Genomic DNA, 16,717 nt, shown 5'->3' with positions numbered 1-16,717 from the left:
TCTCTCTCTCTCTCTCTCTCTCTCTCTCTCTCTCTCTCTCTCTCTCTCTCTCTCTCTCTCTCTCTCTCTCTCTCTCTCTCTCTCTCTCTCTCTCTCTCTCTCTCTCTCTCTCTCTCTCTCTCTCTCTCTCTCTCTCTCTCTCTCTCTCTCTCTCTCTCTCTCTCTCTCTCTCTCTCTCTCCTCGTCCCTCAGAACCACAGGCCCATGCTGGCTGGCATCGATTGTATCTAATCAGAAAGCTGGACAGGAGCACACAGTGTATTGACATCATAGTGTGATTTAATATCAGGATGCTTTGTTTTCAGAGACCAGTGCTAGACTCTGCCTTGAGAGTACAGAAGGGGGTGTGAGAGAGAGAGAGGGAGGGAGAGGGAGAGGGGGAGGGAGAGGGGAAGGGGGAGGGGAGAGGGAGAGGGAGAGGGAGAGGGAGAGGGAGAGGGGGAGGGGGAGGGGGAGGGGGAGAGAGGGGGGCAGAAAGGGGGGGGGGGCAGAGAGGGAGAGAGGGAGAGATGAAAAGAGAGGGAGGGAAACTAAACATGTTTGATCAGTTTTGCTCTCAATCCCTATCTCACTTATGAGTGGAGATCAATAGACTGGTTTGTGGTGGTGGAATCCTCTGCCTGCAGGCCAGATGGGTTATGTCCCCCTTTAGAGTGAGTAATACCGTTAATTCCAGCAGTAATTACGCCAACGATGATTGAACAGTCTGGTTCACTGAACCAAGTCAGTGGTTGCTTTCATCTTGCTATTCTAGAAAGGATGCTGGTGTTATCGGCTAACTAACCTTTAATTGAACCTTGATCCCAACCCTCACCCCTCATAAGAACACCATTTGAAGAGGATATTTATTTCAGCGAGATATTATTTTTTTTCTCTGTCGTTTGTTCATATCGGACAGTTTTTAAAGTGAAGTGTGACAGGAAAGGCAGAGAGAGGAGAGGGAAAGACACGCAGCCAAGGCCCCAGGCTGGATTCGAACCCGGGGCCGCTGCGGTAAGGCCTTGGCCGACATTGTGAGCTACCAGTGCGCCCCCTGGAGGTAACTGGAGGTAACACGTCAGACAGTTTTGTCAGTTATGGCCGCCACCTTTCTCCCTCAGCCCTCCAGCTCATGCTGAGGAAGTGCAGGGTGGTGAGGGAAAACGGCGACCTTTGACCCCCCCCCCCCCCCCCCGCCTGGCCAACCTGTCAGGTACTGACGGGACAAATAATAGCTCAGCCCTGCCTCCCCGTGACGAGGGTGGGGCTGGGCGAGGTAGGGGTGAGCGAGGGAGGGGAGGGGCGAGGGAGGGGCGAGCGAGGGGCGAGGGAGTGAGAAAGGGAAGTCCTTGTGTGTGCCTCCAATTTCCTCCTCCGCTCTCCCTGAAACAACTTTGATTCAGCGTCATACGGAACTCTTTCTACTTCCCCCTTCCCCTCACACAACCAACAGACAATCTCATCGCTCTGAGGGAACCATCTGAGTTTTTCCGCTCTGATAACTCTTTGCCCTCCTGCTCCTTATCTGTGACACAATTAAAGTATAGGGAGTCAGATGGCTGAGCGGTGAGGGAACCGGGCTAGTAATCTGAAGGTTGCTAGATCGATTCCCGGCTGTGCCAAATGACGTTGTGTCCTTAGGCAAGGCACTTCACCCTACTTGCCTCGGGGGGAATGTCCCTGTACCTACTGTAAGTCGCTCTGGATAAGAGCGTCTGCTAAATGACTAAAATGTAAAAATGTAAAATGTAAAGTCTGACAATGGCTGCCATGTTAGATGGAAAAAGCAAACAGAGCTTCATTTAGATAAAACGCAAAAAAAACATGTTGCTGCTTCCTGCTCTTGCTTTGTTCATGTTTATGTTTTAAGGTTAGAAGGTTTGTGTCAGGTTTTAAGGTTAGGAGTTTGAATTTGTGTCAGCATTGGAATGACATTCAGAGTTAAGGTTAGGGTTGGGGGTCAGAGATAACATAAGTTTGAATGGGAGTGAATGGTCGAGGCCCCACAAGGATAGAAAAACAAACCCTTGTGTGTGTGTGTTGTAGCTGAAGAAGTTGGTGTACGTCTACCTGGTGAGGTACGCTGAGGAACAGCAGGACTTGGCTCTCCTGTCCATCAGTACCTTCCAGAGAGCCCTGAAGGTAAGCCCCATAGCATCTGTCGGCACATGTCATATTTGGTGTGTGTGTGTGTGTGTGTGTGTAGTGCTGGAGTATTGAGCCATTAAACGGAAGCCGTCTAGCTCAGGGGCCGAGACAACATTGATGTTTTAGAGAACCCAGCCGTCACTTTGAAGAGTCTCAGGTCCCAGTACTGAAAAACCCATTTCAACCCCTGCTAGGTCGACAGCATGCTTGACTTCCTCTGTGTGCGTGAGTCTGTACCCGTGTGTGTGTGTGTGTGTGTGTGTGTGTGTGTGTGTGTGTGTGTGTGTGTGTGAGCGCTGTATGTAGACCCAGATTTTATGGGGTGGTTCCCATGGTGACGTGTGTGGAATTAAAAGTGGAATAATGTGTGTATGAGCATCTTCCAAACGGGTTTGTTGTGGTCATCTTCTGCAGACTAGAAATATACCTGTGTCTATCCAGCTTCTATCTGAGAACCTTTCCTCCCTCTCTTTATCCCTCCTTCCCTCCTTCCCTCCTTCCCTCCTTCCCTCCTTCCCTCCTTCCCTCCTTCCCTCCTTCCCTCCTTCCCTCCTTCCCTCCCTCCCTCCCTCCCTCCCTCCCTCCCTCCCTCCCTCCCTCCCTCCCTCCCTCCCTCCCTCCCTCCCTCCCTCCCTCCCTCCCTCCCTCCCTCCCTCCCTCCCTCCCTCCCTCCCTCCCTCCCCCCACCTCTATCCCCCCACCTCCCTCCCTCCCTCCCAGGACCCTAACCAGCTGATCAGAGCCAGTGCCCTGAGGGTTCTGTCCAGCATTCGGGTGCCCATCATCGTCCCCATCATGATGCTGGCCATCAAGGAGGCGGCCAGCGACCTGTCCCCCTACGTCAGGAAGACGTCGGCCCACGCCATCCAGAAGCTCTACAGGTACCACTCTGCCGGGGCCTGCACGCGACACTCGCCAAAAGGCTTCCCAGCCCCTGCCGTCGTCCGCAGGGATGAGGGGCGGTCGACGGGCAGGGTTAGGGATGTCGCTTTGCTCTGTTGTTGAGGTCGCCCCCCCCCCTCCCGTGCTGGGAGACACGGAGGTGATGTGTGTAGGGTGTGCGCTGTCTTGCAGACCGGCGGAGCTAGCTGAGGTGCTAAGCTAGCTGAGGTGCTAGGCAAGCTGAGGTGCTAGGCAAGCTGAGGTGCCATGCTAGCTGAGGTGCTCCGCTAGCTGAGGTGCTCTGCTAGCTGAGGTGCTCCACTAGCTGAGGTGCTCCACTATCCGAGGTGCTAAGCTAGCCGAGGTGCTAAGCTAGCCGAGGTGCTAAGCTAGCCGAGGTGCTAAGCTAGCAGAGGTGTTAAGCTAGCCGAGGTGCTCCGCTAGCTCGGCCCGCTCTCACGCTGCTCTCCCTCCTTCCTCCCCAGCCTGGACCCCGAACAGAAGGAGCACCTGATCGAAGTGATCGAGAAGCTGTTGAAAGACAAAAGCACAGTGAGTACCGAGCCGTGACAAGCGCTCGTCCGTACAGAACAGCTGTAGCCCAGCAACCGTCGCGGGGACCGTGGGCAACGCCGGTGTTTGGATCTCACGCCACGTTCCTTCGAAGAAAAGACGAGGCGCTACTTGGTTGCCCGTCGTGCAGTCTCGGGTTCCCCACCAGAGGGCGCCCCGGTCAAGCGTTTCCCCCCGCTCTCATTCTCTTCCTCTCTCCGTCCATTCACTCGCCAATGCCATGGTTTGTTAACACCCACTTAAAGCCACCCATCTTCAGATGCTGCTAGTTAAGTGTCCATTTAGAAGGCATTTTCTCCGTGATGTTGGTGTCAGCTTTATTTTTCCAAAGGCCAACTTCTTTCTTTTTTTTTTTTTTCTCCTTTCCTTCTGAGGTCCAGCAATCTCTGTGTTTAAGACAATCACTCAGATAGGTTAAAGGCATTCCTATTAGAATAGTCAATAAGCACCACACACACACACACACAAACGCACAGACACACACAAACACACACGGACACAGAAGGTCACAGTAAATGCTTAGAATCGTGTTAAAGGCCAGCTCTCTAGTCTGTGTGATGGAAGTTGTATGTGGCATACACGTGTACTGTTTGCAAACAAGGTGTATAGTTTTCCCATAATTATGCATTCATGGCATAAACCTCACATTATACAAACAAACAGCCAGGGCTTAAAGGGGGGGGGGGGGGGTGGTGGTGGTTGGAAAACCTAGCACCAGATGCATAGCATATTTAGCCACAGGCGCTAACGAAGACAGATGACTTCGCCCTATTGAAGCACAGTCTCTGAGGCTAGGGGACAGAGAGAGAGGGGGGAGAGGCGGAGAGAAAGAGAGAGGGAGAAAAAGAGAGAGGTGGTGGGAGAGAGAGAGAGAGAGAACGAGAGGGAGAGAGAGAGAGAACGAGAGGGGGAGAGAGAGCATGGCCACATGAAGTCACAGGCTGGTGATGAATGGTGAAATCCTCCCATCACACTGGATTGTATAATGATTTTTGCAGGGGTCTTATTCCGGTATTATTCTAATCAAGAGAGCCGCCATCTACAGCCATGCCCTTGGCTTCGGTACTTCTGTGGCCTTTCATAGTCAGCGACCCACCAATAGGAGCTGGAGGAGCCTGCCTGAGGATCTTTCTGAGGAGACGATCACATGATCACATGATCACACTCTCCAGGTGCGCACGCCACACCGGGGGAGAGCTGCAGGTGAAAGAGGGACCCGCCCGGTGGCTACGTCTGCTGCCTCCGTCGTCCGTCCACCCTGGGCAGCAAGCCGAGCCTGTGTCCCGTCTCGTCTCGTCCCCCCCCCCTCCCACGCCCCTCGTCTGACGCACGGACATCAGGTCTCAGCCAATTCAGTCGGCTCCAAAACGAGGCCATCGTTTTTCGGTGTGCGTTCAGACGGGCCTGTTTTCATGGTTATCGCGAATGGAACCCGTCTTGGGTTTGGCAACGTTTGGCCCCCTGCGCACGCACACACACACACGCACACCCGCACACACACACACACACCCCCAGCTGAGAAGTGGTCTCTTTGGTTAAATGCCAGAGATGGGACTTGACATGGGGGGGCCCTGGTGCTAAGATGGCTTGATTTAGAGAGAGAGGCCGGCCGGTCCTCATAAGACAACATGGGAGTTTGTGCAGCTGTTTTACTGTGATGGATCTATTATCCGCCCATTACAAGATAAATGATCGATCCCTCCCATTGCCTCACCCACAGCCCCCCCTGCCACCCCCCCACCCCCAGCAAAATTGAAATGAGAACGGGAGGGAGGGAGGGATGGTGTCTGTGCCAGTATGATTAGGGACTAGGTGTGATAGCCATTAATTTAAGAGAAAGAAGGGAGGGGTGGGGGAGAGAGAGAGGGAATGAGAGAGAGAGAGGAGAGGGGGAGAGAGGGGGAAGGAGAGAGAGAGGGGGAAGGAGAGAGAGAGAGGGAAGGAGAGGGAGAGAGAGGGAGAGAGGGGGAAGGAGAGAGAGGGAGAGAGGGAGAGAAGGAAAGAGAGAGAGAGAGAGAGTGGAGGAGAGAAAGAGAGAGAGGGAAGGAGAGAATGAGAGAGAGGGAAGGAGGGTAGGCAGGCAGGCCGACCCCGAGCCGGGCCATCAATCAAAAAAAGGCGCGGCGCGTCGTCTCTGGCGTGATGACCCAGCACTCTCCGCCTCCCAGCCGCCCTAATTAGAATTCATGACAAAATAGATGCAAGGAAACGGTCTGGACCCTTCATAATTTTATAGGAAATTTATTGTTATTAGAGGAACCATTTGCTTAGTGTGATTTTTCCATTACCGGCTTGTCACGCAGTGTAGATAATATGGTAGAGGTGGTGGGTGGGGGGGGGGGGTTGGAGGGTGTGTGAGGGTGGAGGGTGAACTCCATAGATTGGGGTGTCAGTTTTGTTGATGGCGCATGTAGTTTACCTTGGAGCCGCCTATAATGGGGGAAGTTGGGAGAGAATTCACAAAGAGAGGGTGGCGGGGGGGGGGGGGGGTACATGCCTGGAGACGGCAGCCGCAGTAATAGCCTCAGAGACGGGAGGAAAGGTGGTGGTGGGGGGGTGAGGAAAGGTGGGGGGGGGGGAGGGAGCTGTGGAACTCTGGGGACCCGGAACATCTGCCTGCTTAGTTAGAATCTTTGGAGTGGGTCTCATTCCCCTCTTCCTCATGTTCCTGGGGAGGGGGGGGGAGGCGTGCCCGAGGGAGGGGGAGGGGAGGGGGGCGTGAGAGCTGAGCCCCCCCCCCCCCCCGGTGTAAAGTTGACTGTTTGGTTGGAGTTGTACTGCACGATCACTGCTTTCCAACCTGCATCTGTTAATTTCCTAGAACCACATTGTGTAAAAATGATTAAAAACACTCGCGCTGTAATTGACTTTCCTTGCAATTATATAGCACGAGCAGAAGTTAAACTGGTTAGATGGATTTTCATTACCCATGGGTGTCTTAATTGCTTGCTCAACTGAGTGCTTAAAGTTATGGTTTTATTTGAGTTTCCTCGACTGGAATTACCTTCAGAGGTGGCGTTTCATTCTGCAATTAGTTTTTCTCTGTGAACGCCAATATTGTGATTCCCCGGACTTTGGCTTCTGTGCCGGGTGAAGGTGAAGCGCCCTGAAACCTGCTGGAAGAAGAAACTCTGCCTTGTCGCCCAAGTCCTCTTGGGTAGCGCTTGGTCGGGAGATTCATGGTTGTCAGAGAATCTACAGAGAACACACACAGAGAACACACACACACACACAATCAATGCATCCTCACGGTGCGGCTGATGGGTAAACGCGCAGGGTTCCCACAGGGGCCACCAGGGGCCGCGGCGGTTTTAATGGGAGAGACCAGATTCTGCTCCCCTTCTCTCTGCTACTCTCTCTCTCTACCCCCCCCCCTCCTCTCTCTCCCCCCCTGCCCCCACCTCACATTAATGCTGTTTGCATATTAATACACCGCTGTCACTCAGTCTCTCAGTCTGTTTGCCAGCCAGCGGTTGGTATGCAACAAGGAACCGCCAAATGGATTTTTTTTTCTTTTTTCCGCCCAATAAAATGTTTCTGATTGTCCTCGCCCCCCTCCTTAACCCCCCTCCCCCCTGCCCCCCCTCACCTTCCCCCGTGTCTCATGAATAGAACATGAAGTTAGTCGTGAGCTCAAAGAGGCGTCAGAGAGGGGGATTGGGAGAAACGGACTGATGACTGTCAGCCGTGGCGGGAGGAAATGACATCCCCCTCCCCGAACCTCCTTGAGGATTTCATATTCCAGCCAGTTATGCCTGTACTCCATATCCCTCCTGATTGTTTACAGGATCACTTAAGCAGAAGACTAATTCCTCGCGGCGAGGTCTGAAGAATGCAACTGTACAACGGAGTGGAACCTGACCGTTCGCTCGCTCCTCCGCCTCACTCGACTCACCGTCTCGCCGAAGGTCTGAGGAGATTGAGGACGGGGGAGGAAGGTGAACACTCACGTCTCTCTCTCCCCCTCTCGCAGCTGGTGGCGGGCAGCGTGGTCATGGCGTTCGAGGAGGTGTGCCCCGACCGCATCGATCTGATCCACAAGAACTACCGCAAGCTGTGCAACCTGCTGGTGGACGTGGAGGAGTGGGGCCAGGTGGTCATCATCTCCATGCTCACCCGCTACGCCCGCACCCAGTTCACCAGCCCCTGGAAGGAGGTGAGGCCCTTCGGTGTGCGGGTGTGGTGGGTGTGGCCACGCGCTTACCTGGGTGCGTGCGTAACGTGGCGTGCGCGTGTTCCAGGACGGCTTGTTCGACGAGAACAGCGAGAGGGCGTTCTACGACTCTGACGAGGAGAAGAGGGAGCTGGCGTGTGGTGAGGCCAAGCCCTACGTGATGGACCCCGACCACAGGCTGCTGCTGCGCAACACCAAGCCCCTGCTGCAGAGCAGGAACACAGCTGTGAGCCACACACTCCCACACACACACACACACACACACACACACACACACTCCCCTCTTCATCCTCTTCAGGCGTCTGTCTCTCCATTTACATTTAGTCATTTAGCAGACGCTCTTATCCAGAGCGACTTACAGTAAGTACAGGGACATTCCCCCCCGAGGCAAGTAGGGTGATGAAGTGCCTTGCCGAGGGACACAACGGCATGTGGCTCTGTTGGGAATCGAACCGGCAACCTTCTGATTGGTAGCCCGATTCCCTAACCGCTCAGCCATCTGACCCCACACACACACACTCTCCATGGTGGTTCATGAAAAAAATGATGTTTCGAAGTGTGTGTGTGTCTGTCTGTGCACGTCTGTGTGTGTTTACACTAGTTTGGGCATGCGTGTGTGTGTCCATGTGTGTGTGAGCTGTAGAACCTTCTGGAAGAGAGACCATCAGCCTTGATGAAGGGTTCTCAGCGTGTGACTGCTCTCACTTCTCAGCGCCGTCTGAAGGCCGTGGCACGAGGGGTGCAACTGCTGCTTTTGCACACACACACACACACACACACACACACGGCAGGTGACTCACCCTAAGCACATTCACTGCCTCAAGTGCACACACACACACACACAAACACACACACACGGCAGGTGACTCACCCTAAGCACATTCACTGCCTCAAGTGCACACACACACACACCTCCACAAGACGCACTCAAACACACATGCACTTGTGCACACTCCCTGGCACACTCCTGAATACGCGCACACACACACACACACACCACCCACAGAGCAGGCGATAGCTGGAAATAACCGATTGAGAGAGAGAGAGAGAGTAGACCTCCATCACTCAAGAGACCCAAGGTCTGTGCCTGCGTCGTGGCGGGGAGGACAAATAGGCCCAAATGAAAGCGTTGATTAAAATGTGACACGTCGTGTCGTTACCAGAGAAGACGCCGGAAGGCCGTCCATCTTCATGCGGGCGCCGCTCCGAGAGAGCCCCCCCCCACCCTTCACGTTGCTGGCCCCAGCCGTGGCGGCAAACGCCATCCTTGTCTTAAACAGCCCCCTCTCTCTCTCTCTCTCTCGCCCCCCCCGGCGCCCGTACGCCCGCTCTCCATCGGCGCCGCCGTCAGGAATGCATCTCACGAGCCGCCCCCCCCCCCGTCCCCCTCCCGGTCGTCTGCTTCCCTACCCGCCTCGCATCACGTCGAGCGGCTCTCCTCAGCTGGGGCCCCGGGGCCGGCCAAATGGGGTCGTGATATCAGACTTGTTCTGGTGCTCCCGGCCAGACTAACGCCGCGTGTCTCCCCGCTCAGGTGGTGATGTCGATCGCCCAGCTGTACTGGCACCTGGCTCCCAGGCACGAGGTCGGCATGGTCACCAAGTCGCTGGTGCGTCTGCTGAGGAGTCACAGGTAAGGCGTGGCCCTCGCTGTTTTGGCTCTCTGTTTCTCTTTTTTTTTTTTCTTCTTCCTCCTCCACGCCGTTTCTTTGGAGCCTTTTCCTTTCGAGTCTCTCTCTCGCACACAACTTTCTTATCTCCTCCCCCTCCCTCTGTTTCTCTCTCTCTCGCTTGCTCGCCCTCGCATGCGAAGACACGCGCCGGGAAAAAAAACAACCTAAAAACGCGCTCATAAATATCCTTGACTTTTTTTCTTTGTGTGTGTGCGTGTGGGCGTTTTGTGTGTGTGTGGGTGTTTTTGGCGTGTTCTGTGTTTTTCGTTCCCCAGAGAGGTCCAGTACATCGTGCTGCAGAACATCGCCACCATGTCCATTCAGAGGAAGGTGAGACGCGTTTCTCGAGCAAGACACCAAGTTGTTCCTGATTGGTTGTCCGTGGTTGTCTGTGGGTGGGTGGGTGTGTGGGTGAATGAGAGGTCAAAATGTAAAGCGCGTTGAGTACCGCTCAGGTAGAAAAAGCGCTCGATAAACGCCGGCCCTTTTACTTGTTGACAGTTGTCTGGGCAGGTGTGGAGTGTGACCCCATGTTGTGTGCTGCTCCCCCCTCCAGGGCATGTTTGAACCCTACATGAAGAGTTTCTACGTGAGATCTACGGACCCCACCCACATCAAGACACTGAAGGTCAGTACGCTGACTGCCCAGGGCCCCAATGGGCCCCTCACAGCTTGGGAAGAAAACGTGTGGAATGAAAATCGATGAAAACATAACCAAAATGGGGAGGGAGGAGGGGGGGCCCAAATTGCAATCTCCAATTTCTCCAGGCGCAACTGTCTGAAGCACCTTGGAAGTTTTAGAAGAGGTGTGTAAATCCCTCCTCTCCTCTCCGCCCCCAGCTGGAGATCCTGACAAACCTGGCCAACGAAGCCAACATCTCCACCATCCTCCGAGAATTCCAGGTCTGTCTTGCTTCTCCTCCGCTTCTCCTCTCCTCTGCTCCTCTGCTCCTCCGCTCCTCCTCTCCTCCTCTCCTCCTCTCCTCCCTCAATATCCCTTTCTCCGTCCAGCCCCCACACACCACTCAAACCACCCCCCTCCTTCCCTGACATGGTCTCTCCCACCCTCCCAGACCTATGTGAAGAGCCAGGACAAGGCGTTTGCGGCCGCTACCATCCAGGCCATCGGCAGGTGTGCCACCGACATCTCGGAGGTGACGGACACCTGCCTGAACGGCTTGGTGCTGCTGCTCTCCAACAGAGACGGTAGGAGGGCGGCCAATCAGAACGCGGGGGGGGAACAGTTCAGTGCTGCTAAAATGATATAAAATCATATTTACAAATACGAGTTTGATTATGAGTTAATTAACTTGATTATGCTTTAAAATAAGTCGGTTTGGCTGACAGGCAGTAAGATATTTTCACCTGACAATATTTCTTAAAATAATTGTTGTTTACTTCAAGAGTTCAAATCAAAATCCATATAGAAGAAAGAAAAATAAAATCTTGAAATACTGAAAGAAAAGCTTGAAATACTACTAAAGCACAACAAGAATTCACAAACTTCCATTATAACCTTCACCTCAGCGACCTCCAGCACCCTAAACCACAGCTAGCTACCTACCTAACGACCTGGGCAAGCCCTGAGTCGACCTCGAAACGCGAAGATGACTGAAAGGTGCCGTGCGGCGTGTGTAACGCGGTGTTCCCCCACAGAGACGGTGGTGGCTGAGAGCGTGGTGGTGATCAAGAAGCTGCTGCAGACCCAGCCCACGCAGCACAGCGACATCATCAAGCACATGGCCAAACTCCTCGACAACATCTCCGTAGGTTTACACCACACACACACACACACACTCCCTCTCCCCCGGTCCCTGTCGATGGGCTGAAACGTGCCCCGCCGCTCTCCCCAGGTGCCGATGGCGCGGGCCAGCATCTTGTGGCTGATTGGGGAGTACTGCGAGAGGGTTCCCAGGATCGCTCCCGACGTCCTCCGCAAGATGGCCAAGAGCTTCACGGGCGAGGAGGACATAGTCAAGCTGCAGACCGTCAACCTGGCTGCCAAGCTGTATCTGACTAACTCCAAGCAGGTACACTGGGGTTTTTCCCCACTCGCAGTCCCCCCTCCCGCCAACAGGTGGCACCCTAAGCCGCGCCCCCTGGGCGAGGTGCAGTCCAGAGACCACACGCCTCCTCCTCCTCCTCAACGAACGATCCCAACCGCAATCTCTCCCATTGTCCCCCCTCCCCTCCCTTACCCAAGACCAAGCTGTTGACCCAGTACATCCTGAACCTGGGGAAGTACGACCAGAACTACGACATCCGAGACCGCACGCGCTTCATCCGCCAGCTGATCGTGCCCAACGAGAAGAGCGGGGCCCTCAGCAAGTACGCCCGGCGCATCCTCCTGGCTCCCAAGCCGGCGCCCGTGAGGGAGTCGGCCTACAAAGGTACGGAACGTTCCGGGCCGACACAGCGCGACTGTGTCACTACGCGACCCATTCCAGCCTGCACGATTTTCCTAAACAACTACGAGTGATATGTCATATATAGACCTGCGGTACTATACGGGCTAGCAGTGCTAGGCGTGCGGTCTCGTTTCCAGTCGCGTGTGGACAGCTAGCTGGGTCCTCCACAGGTAGCTGCTGTGAAGATGCAGCTCTGCCAGTCTGCATCAGCAGAGAGCAGGGAGGTCAGGTCCTCGGTCTCTCCTGTGAGGAGATGGCTAAATTACTGAGGTAATTCTAACCTTTCTGAGATGTACGGGGGAGGGGGTGGGGGGGTGGTGGAGGAAAAAAAACTTCACACACAATTTGACGCAGAGAGAAGGGACAGAATCGCCCCCACCCAACTCCCCTGAAACATTAGAATTCAGCAGTGGTGTTCTCCCGCTAGATGTTTATGGAAAACGTTAACCGGCCCTGTCATTCTTAATATTCACACTTTAAGTCTGTTTTTTTTTCTTCTGTTTTCGTTTGAGAAGCCCCGTTTTCAAAGCGGAGCTCCGCAGACACATTGACTGATTGGCTGGCCTCCTATATTGACCATTAGGGAGTGGGAATCATTTTAATTTGTACGCGTGTGTGTGAAAAGGTTGTGGGGATAGCTTTCTGGTGCTCCTATTAACAGGTCCTGACTGTGTTTATACGGTGACATTTCAGAGCGTTGGATGGTAATCACCCTGTGGCCCTGCCAATAGAGGCTGGACTGTGGTGACTCTGAGACCTCTGCTTTTCTCCCTCTAATCCGCTCTCATTCATGATGCCCATCAGCACACTCATCTTTCCACTCCTGTCCCTCTCTCCCTCTATTTCTCCAATGTCTCTCTCCCTCTCCTCTCTCTCCCTCTCTTTCTCCTATGTCTCTCCCTCTCCTCTCTCTCCCTCTCTCCCTCTCTTTCTCCAATGTCTCTCTCCCTCTCCTCTCTCTCCCTCTCCCTCTCTTTCTCCAACGTCTCTCTCCTCTCTTTCCCTCTCTCCCTCTATTTCTCCAATGTCTCTCTCCCTCTGTCCTCTCTCCTCCCTCCCTCCCTCCCCTGCCCCCTCAGACCGTGACCGCTTCCAGCTGGGCACCCTGTCCCACACCCTCAACACCAAGGCCTCGGGATATCTGGAGCTCTCTGATTGGCCGACGGTGGCTCCTGACCAATCGGTGAGGAACGTGGAGGTGATCGAGCCGGTAAGGGAATCCACCCTTCCTTCATGGAGCCAATTCCGAGCAGATCCCCCGTCAGTTTGGTTTGACAAACACAGACAAGAGAGCCAATCAGGATGGATCTCACCCCCACTTCCTTCTCCTGATTCTGCCCCCCCCCCCCCCTCTTCCAGGTGACGGAGTGGGCTCCGACGCTGGGGAAGACCAAGCAGGGGAAGACCAAGTCTAAAGCCAAGTCAGATGACAAGTTCTACTCTGACTCTGGAGAGGAGGAAGAGGAGGAGGAGGAGGAGGAGGAGGAGGGGGAGGAGGATGAAGGCTCTGGCAGTAGCAGCAGTGAAGACAGCAGCAGCAACAGTAGCAGTGAAGGTGTGTGTGTGTGCGATTATGTGCAAAGGCATGCATGGCATTCGTTTGCTAAATATGTCATTTTACATTTAATTTCGAGGGCGATTCACGTTGTGAATGTGATGCGTCTATTCAGAGTCAGGCAGCGAGGATGACAGCGACGACGAGAAGAGCAGCGACGACTCCGACAAGAGCTCCAGCCAATCAGAGAAGAGCTCCAGCCAGTCCGAGACGGAACAGAAGAAGAAGAAGAAGACCAAGAAAGCACCACAGAAGAAGAAAGCCAAACCCACAGCCAAAGACAGGTACATCACCCTGAGGAACACGCACCCACATATGTGAGAGGATTTGTGTGTGTGAGAGAAAGAGAGGGAGGGAGAGAGGGGGAGAGAGGGAGAGGGAGAGGGGGAGAGAGAGAAGGACAGGGAGGGGGGAGAGGGAGGGAGAGAATGGGGGGGAGAGGTGTGGTATGTGTGTGAGAGAGAGGGGGAGAGGGAGAGGGAGAGAGAGGGGGAGAGAGAGGGGGAGAGGTGTTGTATGTGTGTGTGTGAGAGAGGGGGAGAGGGAGAGGGAGGGGGAGAGAGAGGGGGAGAGGTGTTGTATGTGTGTGTGAGAGAGGGGTGCAGTGGCCAGTTCCTGTAAATCTCAGCCAACCATCTGTTTACATCCTGTCCCTTCCAAAACACTGCACTGTAAAAGCTCTTTCTGTCTCTCTCTAACACACACACACACTTCTCCCACACACACACACCACTCACACACAGACAGAAAGAGAGAGGCTGAGCTGTTGAAATGTAGTTAGTGTGGGTTCCATTACCAGGCTAATCAAGGGGAATTCTCCTCCAGTAGTCTAACCCACATTTACATGGCTAATGGATAATGGCTTTTGATTGGTCATTTAGCAGCCTGGTGTTACCAATGAATGAGATCTGAGTCATTATGGCCGAATATGCCCTCACACACTCTTACACACTGGCAGATTTAGTCTCTGACACATGCTATTTCATTCTCTCATGCACACACACACACTACCCCTCTTTCCATTATGCACCCACACGTGCACGCACACACACACACACACACCACACACACCCCACAGTGTACCTGCTTTTTCTGTGTGACAGGCCGCCGACTGACCCTGTTCCCTCCATTAGAGAGTGTAATTAGAGCAGCTCACCCCAGCGCTCACACACACACTCACACACACACACTCACACGCACTTACACATACACACACACGCACACGCACACACACACAGAGTAATTAGAGCAGCTCACCCCAGTGCTTCCACAACAAACACAGCATAATGCCCTCATTACGGCCCAGTCATTCCAGGCAGGGCCTAATCAGGCCCACAGTGATTTATATCGCTTTTTCCTGTTCGCAACAAATGAAATCTGTAGGCCAAATTAATACTGGCTTTTCATCATCGCCCAAGTTAAAAAGCCAGTTACCGTCACAATTCTCCTCGTTAATTTAACAGCTGAAAATCCCAGGCAGGCGGAGTAAACACTCATTATAGGGACAAATTGAAGAGAGAGGGGGGGGGGGCGAGAGGGTGAGGAGGAGGGGAGGGGAAAAAGTTCTTAGTGAATGCAATATTAAATTAACTCTGTAAACAAAAGCAGATTGATCTTCGGCATTCTGACAGAGTTGAGTTGGAGCTCTTTTGCACGCTGAGTGGACTTGGAGGAAAGTGCTTCTTGTTGTTTTCCCCTCTTTGTTCCAGTTTGTCAACGACTAATGGTCCTCGCTCGCCGCACAACTTTGTCATATTTGGTTACGCGGCAAAAACATTGCGTGAAGAAGAAGGCTGATTTTTGTTTCATCGAACTGCACGTTGAAGGACAGACGCAAGCTGCTGCTCTACATAATACTTCCTAACCTCATTGTGTGTGTGTGTCTGTGTTCCTGCCTGTCTCTGTGTGTATCTGTGTGTGTCTGTGTGTGTGTGTGTTTGTGTGTCTGTGTGTGTGTGTGTGTGTGTGTCTCAGTGACTCTGACGAGAACATGAACGCTCCCATGGCCAGCAGCTCGTCTCCTGAGAGCTCCTCTGAGTCTGAGTCCGCTTCTGAAGACGACTCGGCGTCCGACTCGGGCACAGAACAGAAGAAGAAGAAGAAAAAGAGCCCGGCGAAACCCCAGGTGAGGTCCTCCCTGCCCCTCCCTGGTCCTCACAGCCTGGTTCCACCCTCACACTGCCCCTCCCTGGTCCTCACAGCCTGGTTCCACCCTCACACTGCCCCTCCCTGGTCCTCACAGCCTGGTTCCACCCTCACACTGCCCCTCCCTGGTCCTCACAGCCTGGTTCCACCCTCACACTGCCCCTCCCTGGTCCTCCCAGCCTGGTTCCACCCTCACACTGCCCCTCCCTGGTCCTCCCAGCCTGGTTCCACCCTCACACTGCCCCTCCCTGGTCCTCCCAGCCTGGTTCCACCCTCACACTGCCCCTCCCTGGTCCTCACAGCCTGGTTCCACCCTCACACTGCTACAACGAAACTGAGAAATCTCATTCGACACTGTGGGAATGTGATTTTATCCCGCCTGGTGGCTGTGTCATCCTCTCTCTCTCTCTCTCTCTCTCTCTCTCTCTCTCTCTCTCTCTCTCTTTCTCTCTCTCTCTCTCTCCTCTTCATCCCTCTTCTTCCTTCACTCCTTATTCCCCCTTCTTTCTCTGCTATGAAATTCTCATTTTGTACACTTTGCTGTCCGGGGCAACGCCCCATGAATAATGCACACCGTTCTTTTTTCTTCTCTTTCTTTCTCTATTTCCATTTCTGTCCCCTCCATCTCTCTCTCTCTCTCTCTCTCTCTCTCTCTATCTCTCTCTCTTCGAGAGAAGCGGCTGCTAACAAGGTTTCCCTCTCTATTACCGCCGCCAGGCGTCAATCAGAGAAGATCTGATAAGATACGCCCTCTAACTTCATTGTTTGTTTTCACTCTCACACCATTTCTCTCGCTCCTCTCGCTCTCCCTCCCTCGTTCCTGTTCCCCTGAGCCCCGGAGGAAGAAGAGTGGAAATTTTCTGCTCCTTTATGGAACGTGACCGAAGCCGTGCCTGGTTAGGGGCGGCGTGAAAGAAAAGTGGGCCGTAAAAACAAACAAAAAAACGCTCGCAGGTTTAAATGCGTTTTCATCGGGGGGGCCCTTTGTAGTGAGACTGCGGCATGCCGCGCATCCTAATTCCCCCCCCCCATGCCTGACAAACGCTCACTGGGAGGGGGGGGGGGAGGGGGGACAGTGGCACGTGTGCGGGCTGTGACGTGACACGTCGCAGTGCATACGCCGGATCTGAGAGACGCCGGTCCCGGGATCCACGCGTGTCGCGTCCGCTGAGACGCGTCCG

At 54.0% G+C, this 16,717-nt stretch overlaps 1 protein-coding gene across 2 annotated transcripts in view; it reads left to right on the top strand.

Annotated features, from left to right (window-relative positions):
- The window catches only part of ap3b1a (adaptor related protein complex 3 subunit beta 1a), a 41,808-nt gene that overhangs the window by 5,297 nt on the left and 19,794 nt on the right, over positions 1 to 16,717 (top strand). For both annotated transcript variants that reach the window (XM_084694229.1, XM_084694228.1), the window contains exons 4-20: positions 2,026 to 2,121; positions 2,848 to 3,008; positions 3,495 to 3,561; positions 7,556 to 7,738; positions 7,824 to 7,982; positions 9,291 to 9,388; positions 9,704 to 9,758; positions 9,985 to 10,056; positions 10,269 to 10,331; positions 10,502 to 10,634; positions 11,085 to 11,194; positions 11,282 to 11,458; positions 11,632 to 11,818; positions 12,916 to 13,046; positions 13,196 to 13,391; positions 13,507 to 13,675; positions 15,366 to 15,516. In XM_084694229.1, coding sequence (XP_084550355.1) covers positions 2,026 to 2,121; positions 2,848 to 3,008; positions 3,495 to 3,561; positions 7,556 to 7,738; positions 7,824 to 7,982; positions 9,291 to 9,388; positions 9,704 to 9,758; positions 9,985 to 10,056; positions 10,269 to 10,331; positions 10,502 to 10,634; positions 11,085 to 11,194; positions 11,282 to 11,458; positions 11,632 to 11,818; positions 12,916 to 13,046; positions 13,196 to 13,391; positions 13,507 to 13,675; positions 15,366 to 15,516 — 2,208 coding nt within the window. The remainder of the gene's footprint in view (positions 1 to 2,025; positions 2,122 to 2,847; positions 3,009 to 3,494; positions 3,562 to 7,555; positions 7,739 to 7,823; positions 7,983 to 9,290; positions 9,389 to 9,703; positions 9,759 to 9,984; positions 10,057 to 10,268; positions 10,332 to 10,501; positions 10,635 to 11,084; positions 11,195 to 11,281; positions 11,459 to 11,631; positions 11,819 to 12,915; positions 13,047 to 13,195; positions 13,392 to 13,506; positions 13,676 to 15,365; positions 15,517 to 16,717) is intronic.

Source organism: Hypomesus nipponensis, chromosome 27 (genome assembly GCF_054491055.1).
Source record: "Hypomesus nipponensis isolate SF chromosome 27, ASM5449105v1, whole genome shotgun sequence".
NCBI lineage: Eukaryota > Metazoa > Chordata > Actinopteri > Osmeriformes > Osmeridae > Hypomesus > Hypomesus nipponensis.
The sequence above is the reverse complement of the archived record's forward strand: the minus strand, read 5'-3'. Positions and strand labels throughout refer to the sequence as shown.